Genomic DNA, 7,410 nt, shown 5'->3' on the forward strand with positions numbered 1-7,410 from the left:
AGTCAACTCCAGTGTGAGTGAATGCTGATGATAGAGTGACTCGTGATACTGGTAGCTGACCCATGAGTTGTTGAGCTCTACCAGCACGATGTCGTGCGCATTTTATGCACTTGTGTATAATTGAGCGTACTGGTTGTCTACCGCCAATGATCCAGTACTTTTGTCGTATGAATGCAAGAGTAAGTTGAGTACCACCATGCATGGTACGCTGATGAGCATCAGAGATGATGAGTTTCATGAGTGCCGCATTCCGTGGTAGAATAGCAGGATGCTTACTTTGGTCCTGATTTGAATAATTTTCCAATCATCCACCTACTCGAATGCTACCGTCGGTGTCAATGAAAGCAACCAATCGAGCAAATGGATGACCATTTGGCCATGGTGCGTGCTTGGAATATATGTTGATCTCGTGTGAAAAATGAATGCGTTGAGATGCTTTGATACAGAAGTTGAGTGCAGAAGTTACTTTGTCAGAAGTAATTGGAGTCTTGAGTGATGAGTTCGGTGATTTCTTGATCATGTCACGGAGTCTGTAGCAGATTGCAGTAGCTCGTAACATGCGTAGAAGTGGTATTGGCCGTTTCATGATAGGCCAATTTGATTTCATTAATAAGTTCGATGAAAATAGGGCCAGTCTAGGCCGTTCTTCGGCTTGAGCTCCTGTATCATTGATTGATGGACATTTAGGCCAGGACGATGAACTCTTGAGCAACCATGGTGGGCCAGTCCACCATAGTTGACAATCACGGAGTTGAGTAGGTGACAACCCTCGTGTTGCGCAGTCTGCTGGGTTTTGTGTGCCCGAAATGAAATTCCAGTGGTCATCTGGAAGTAGATCTTGAATATGTGACACCCTATTCCGGACAAACTCCTTCCAGCAAGACCGGTGAGATTTGATCCACGTGATTGTGAGTGTTGAGTCCGTCCACAAGTATGTTGGCGATTGAGTGAGATTAAGAGTGCTCTGGCAGTGTTTGATGAGTTTTGCCAACATGTGAGCTGCGGTGAGTTCTAACCTTGGTATCGTTAGTCGTTTTAACGGAGCTACCTTGGTTTTAGAGCAGAACATCGTAACTCTGACTCCATAGGCAGGTGTGTGGACTTCGATGAACACGGCAGCTGCCATTGCCAATTGTGAGGCGTCCGAGAATCCATGAATTTCGGTGGTTGAGCACGTGGATGAGTGGATCCATCTTGGAATTTTGATTTCAGATATGAGCTTGTGTTCATTTTTGAAGTTTTTCCATTTATGCCAGTGATTGGCTGCCAATGAAGTGTACCAGCTGAGCTTCTCAAGCTAAAGCTCCTGAATGAATACCTTGGCTCGAATGATGAGTGGTGCGAGAAATTCAAGAGGATCAGAGATTTGAGCAATCTCTGATAAAATAATCCTTTTTGTAAATTTTTGAGTTGAGTACGGTGGTGAGTACGTGAAATAAAACTGATCTGAGTCGAAGGACCAGTACATGCCCAGAATCTTGGTGCTGGAGTCTGAATCCTCGAATTTGTGATTCTTGATCGCTTCCACGTGATTGAGTTGTTGTAATTTTGGATGATTGCTTGCCCATTTAGCAAGAGAGAATCCGCCGGCCTTGCAGAGTGCTTTAAGTTGATCAGCAACTTGTTGTAATGAGTTCATCTCACACGTGTGCGATGATGACTGAGTTTTTTGAATGCTTACATGAGAGTTTGAGTGCAAATTGTGATTTAGCTCTACCAGCATTGGATACACCGATATCAATGATCTGTATAGATGAGTGTGCTTTAGATTAGAAGTGAGTGCACCAAGGAATCTGAAACAAAAAATGATTCAGAACCTGGATCCAGCAATATACATACTGGACGAGTACTAATCTGATGATAAGGGCAAGTAGGCAAGTTGCGAGTAAGATTGCTGAGCGATGAGTACTAGTATGATGAATGCCGGACGTGTTTACAGACGAGTGCAGCAGATAAGTGCGTGGCTGGAGATTGAGTGCTGGGTGATGAGTCTGTAACAGCTGCAGCAGCATATGAAGCTGTTTTAGCGGATGAGCGCGGTGGTTTAGACGAAAACGCATGTTTCACTCGTTCTTGAGCACGAGCACGACTGACTAAGAACTCAGTGAGTACTTTGAGTGTTGGGTATTCCGTGGGAGCACCAATTTTGTTTTCCCAGAGCTCCCGGTTGTATGAGTCCAGCTTGGATATGATCAACTGCGTAAGCAGTGGATTCATGTCTGAGTTAATTTGCACACCTAATGCTTTGAGTGCGTTGATTGCCTCCAAAACGAGGTTCAGGAGGTAATTGAGCTGCTCAGATGAGCGTGAAGTGAGCGTATGTATGTGCAGGAGCTTGTCCAGTTGAGCACCGATGAGTAAACGAGGATTGTTATAGCTCTCCATGAGCTGATTTTACGCAGGTACAAATTGGTCGTCACATATTTGTACACTGGCGAGGCTGAGTGCGGCTTGTCCGTGCAGACAGCTCTTTAGGTACTGAAGACGCTGTACTGGAGCGAGTTTCTGAGCATTGATCACGATTGAGGTGAATGAGTCCCTGAATTGAGGCCAGTTCTCGTAACGCCCATCGAACTTGGGAATTGTGAGTGCTGGCAGATGAGTTGGAGCACGGGTTGAGTGCACGACAGCTCGAGCAGCAGCTGGCACTGGAACTGAGTTGATGAGTGCGATTAGTTTGCCATTGGCGTTGATATACGACCGATACACCAAATCGTATACTCCGTCCTTGACATATGAGCTTTCCAAGAACTCCTTGGTGCAGGTGAGTGCCAGTGAGTCGTGAGTGAGGTTGAACTGGTGCCATTCACCCTCGAGTAATTTAAGCCTAGACTTGAGTTGAGCTAAGCTGTCAGCAACGGTGAGTATAGCAGCCAGAGATGCCCAGTCTGAGAAGACTCTAAGCCGTGAGTGCTGACTAATCACCTTCATCTCAAGTGCTGGAGAAATCGTCGATTTCCTTGGAGTGCGCTTGAGTTTCTGCTTAGACTGATCTCCCTCGCCGGGGTTCACAGTCTCGGTGGCGCTTGAGTCGCTGAGGACTGGAGTGTCGACGACTTTGATTACTGGAAAGAGGTGTGGGTCCGTGGGGATACCTTCATGGACCTCTGAGTGCTCCTGGTCCTTTGGAAGACCCTTCTTCTTCTCTTCATCCCCCATAGTGAGCTCCTTGACCTGTTGAATGGGGTTATCTTCAATTGCTTATCTTGCATCATCTCTATTGATTCAGTCTCATCTCACCTCTCCTGTGTTTCACTCGCAGCTCATCTCAAACGCTTGACAACCAGTTCTCACCTCACCTCAAGTGCAACAAAAAATGACATCAATGATGTCAAGTTATCATCTCAATCAGCAGCACTCAACTCAGTACAAATAAACCACTCGCATGACATCTCAAGAGCAATATCACGACCCAGTGTCTTACTGGCCACTGCCAAGGCCATTCTCAACTACGCCGATGATAATCATCAAATTATCCGCCTTCTCATCGACCCTGGGTCAAAACTCACTCTCATATCACGGACAATAGTCAATAATTGTCAACTTGACATCATTTCATCTCAAATTCCAATTGTTGGAGTTGGCAGTGTATCATCCGGAAGTACATCTGGAGCTGTAAACATCTCTCTCACCTCACTTCACTGTGATGATAGTGTTATCATCTCTGCACACATTCTCAATAAACTTACAGCTGAGCTGCCAGCTGTTTCAATTAAGGAACATTCGTGGAATCATCTCAACAATCTGCAATTAGCTGATCCAGACTATTTCAAGTCTGATAAAATTGATCTACTCATCGGCGCAGATTGTTATGGAAAAATTATCAAACCTGGAGTTTAAACTGGTTCACTTGGTGATCCAGTTGCCATCAAAACCATTTTCGGCTGGTCCATACTTGGTCCAGTATCATCTCAATCACAACAATCACCAAGCAGATCTCACCATATCATCTCTAACGATCAATTTCATGATTCAATCGTCAAGTTTTGGCAACTTGAAGAAGTTCCATCGCATCTCAACGAGTCTCTCACGGTAGAAGAAGCTGAATGTGAGTCTCACTTTCAATCAACTCACTCTCGTGATCACACTGGTAGATATACCGTGCGATTACCATTTAAATCATCATCTCAGCAGCTTGGACAGTCAATACACATAGCCACCAAGTGTCTCAATCGACTAATAAAAAACATCTCACAAAAGCCTGAGTTCAATCATCTCTACAAGGACTTTCTCACGGAGTATGAGGCCATGGGTCACATGCAAAAGGTTCCAGATTCATATCAATCATCTCACATCACCTACTATCTACCTCATCACGGTGTCCTTCGTGAAGAAAGCACAACAATGAAGCTGAGAGTCGTTTTCAACGGCTTCAGTAATACTACCTCAGGCATCTCACTAAATGACACACTTCACACGAGTCCAAAACTGCAGTCTGACATCTTTGATGTCTTACTGTATGTCAGAAGACACCAATTCATCTTTACCACGGACATCACAAAGATGTTTCATCAAATCAATGTTCATCCAGATGATTGGGACTATCAACGGATCCTCTGGGAAGATGATGACAATCAACCTCAATCATATCATCTCACCACCGTTATATACGGCACGCGTCCAGCACCATATCCTGCTGGCCATGTTCTCAAACAGCTGATTATCGATGAAGGAGATAAGTATCCACTAGCTGTCGAACCTTTTGAAAAAGGCAGCTACGTGGATGATATCTGCGGAGGCGCTGATAACGTCAATCATCTCAACAACATCGCATCTCAAGTGGAAGCAATATGTCTCGCTGGGTGTTTTCCACTAGCCAAGTAGAAAAGCAACCATCCTCAGTTCGGCAAATTCCTGCATCATCTCTTCACATCTCACCACTCACACCAGCTGATTTATATTCAGCTTTGTACTTCTGGATCAAAGCAACACAACAAGAATATTTCAAGAACGAAATTTCGCAATTATCTCAAAACAAATCGTTTTTGAAATCTCATCCGTTCTCACGTCTCACAGCTTACATCGATTCTACGGACATTGTACGAGTTGGTGGACGACTACAAAATTCTCATCTCGACACGGACAGCAATCATCCACCCATACTACCAAAGAATTGTCATCTCTCTCATCTCATCATCTCTGATGCGCATGCTCGCACAATGCATGGAGGTACGCAACTGACGCTAGCTGCCGTGCGCAAGAAGTGTTGGACATTTGGTGGAAGAGTCCCAATTAAATATCACATTCAACGCTGTGTTGTCTGTGTAAGACAGAGAGCTCAGCGATCTCAACAGTTGATGGGTCAACAGCCTACATCTCGAGTCTCACCATCACTCGTCTTTGAAAGTACTGGCGTAGACTACGCTGGTCCTGTTCAGCTAAAATACTTTCAAGGACGAGGTACACGCTGCTACAAAGGCTGGATTGCGGTCTTTGTATGCTTCTCAACTTCTGCAATTCACCTGGAAGCTGTAAGCGATTACACTGCAGAAGGCTGTCTCAAGGCGTTCAGGAGGTTCACAAGTCGTCGTGGCATCTGCAAAACCCTTTTCAGTGACTGTGGCACGAACTTCAAGGGGGCAGATGTCATTCTTAAATAACTTCTCTCTGGTGCACTCAAAGAATCATCTCATCTCCAGCAAGTTCTCACCTCAGACGGAACTCAGTGGATTTTTAACCCACCTGGTGCTCCACACATGGGTGGCAAGTGAGAAGCCGCTGTAAAATCTGTCAAACATCATCTCCAACGCACCATTGCTGACCTACTTCTCACCTATGAAGACTTCTCAACATTCCTCACTCAAGTTGAGGCACTATTAAACTCAAGGCCACTCAGTGCACTTACTGATGACCCTGAGGACATCTCAGCTCTTACCCCGGGTCATTTTATCCGAGGTGCGCCACTCAACACTATACCTGAACCAAGTCTCACCAGTGTACTAACATCTCATCTCTCACTTTATCAAAGAATTCAAGAAAGACTTCAGTATTTCTGGGAACGCTGGTCTGCTGAATGTCTGCAATCTCACCAATCTATCTCAAAGTGGCATACATCTCACCATGATATCAAGATTGGTTCATTGGTTCTCATAGTGGACGAGAGGTATCCACCATCCAAGTGGCCTCTTGCCAGAGTTACTCATCTCCATCCTGGTAGTGATGGTCTTACCAGAGTCGTCACTGTCAAGACTGCCACCTCAACATTCACCAGACCAGTCACCAAGCTGGTTCTGTTACCCATCTCAACCGCCAAGGAAGATTCTCATCTCTAACCATCTCATCAGTATCTTCTCCAACGAGTTGGCGAAGGCGGGGAGAATGTTCGAATCTCCCGCGCTTGCGTTTCACGTCGCTACTCTGAGGCCGGTTAATTAGAGTTGCGTCGGCGCGTTATCATGCGCAGGCGGCTCCACCGGTCCCATTCTCATCTCAAGCTCCACCCACTGATCCAAGTGGGGATGAAGAAGAAGACGAAGCCATCATTGTTGAAAACTCACCGACGCTATAAGCCACGTGTTTTTTTGTGTTTAATTCAAATCTTTTGCAATCTCGCTATAATTATCACTTATCATCTCCAATTTAATTTCAATTTAAAGTGAATAATTTTCACTTATTGTTTTTGTGCTTATTTAAGTTCATATCAACCTAAATAATTATTTAATTCAGTAAATTCATCTCACCGCGTGGTTGTTAGTTTGCCGCAACCGCCATCTTTATATCACCTCACCGCGTGTTACCACGTTAAAAATACCTTTCTCAGCATTATACAAACATTACCAGTGCAGTGTAAATAGTGTATATAATTATAATAAATAAGTAATTTATTAATATAATAAAATTAAAATCAGTGTTAAAAAATATTTATTTTAACACCATATCATCAACACCTCAATCCCGCAAATTGAGCATCCCAGCATCTCACCTCCTCACTTAAATTTAATTTAAATTTAATTTTAAGTATTTAAGTGAAATAAACACGCACAATATAATTTTATCACAGTATGAATTATGAGTCCGCAGAAAATATTAATACCTTTAGCACTTGTAACTATTTACCGCCAATAATACTCGCTGATAATAATTGTAAATAGTTACAGCAAATAATCGCCAGTGTTTACAAATAATAAACAAATAACTATAAATAATCAACGCAAAATAACATAAGTGATGTCACTAATAATAATTATCGCAAATAATAAGATTTAATTGTTTAACGCAAATTTAATAACGAAACCACTGGTGATATTTAAATAATTGTAAAATAATGTTCCCAATACCATTCAAAATATGATAAATAATAAACGTAAATGTTATTAATTATTTACCGTCAAATCATATGAACGGTTACCAGTAATTATTTAATAATATCATAATAATAATGTAAATATCATTAATTATTTACCGTCAACT

The 7,410-nt window shown here is 43.0% G+C and overlaps 3 protein-coding genes across 3 annotated transcripts; 2 read left to right on the plus strand and 1 right to left on the minus strand.

Annotated features, from left to right (window-relative positions):
• Nucleotides 1-304: 304 nt before the first annotated feature.
• Nucleotides 305-1,126, minus strand: LOC130673287 (uncharacterized). The gene has a single exon (XM_057478264.1). It carries the CDS (start codon nt 1,124-1,126, stop codon nt 305-307), a length of 822 nt encoding a protein of 273 aa, XP_057334247.1.
• A 3,122-nt stretch (nt 1,127-4,248) lies between these two features.
• LOC130673296 (uncharacterized) lies at nt 4,249-4,824 on the plus strand. The gene has a single exon (XM_057478272.1). It carries the CDS (start codon nt 4,249-4,251, stop codon nt 4,822-4,824), a length of 576 nt encoding a protein of 191 aa, XP_057334255.1.
• Nucleotides 4,825-5,159: 335 nt separating this feature from the next.
• Nucleotides 5,160-5,600, plus strand: LOC130673305 (uncharacterized). The gene has a single exon (XM_057478282.1). It carries the CDS (start codon nt 5,160-5,162, stop codon nt 5,598-5,600), a length of 441 nt encoding a protein of 146 aa, XP_057334265.1.
• The last annotated feature ends 1,810 nt before the right edge of the window (nt 5,601-7,410 follow it).

The sequence above is a fragment of the Microplitis mediator genome, chromosome 1, assembly GCF_029852145.1.
Source record: "Microplitis mediator isolate UGA2020A chromosome 1, iyMicMedi2.1, whole genome shotgun sequence".
Classification (NCBI taxonomy): domain Eukaryota; kingdom Metazoa; phylum Arthropoda; class Insecta; order Hymenoptera; family Braconidae; genus Microplitis; species Microplitis mediator.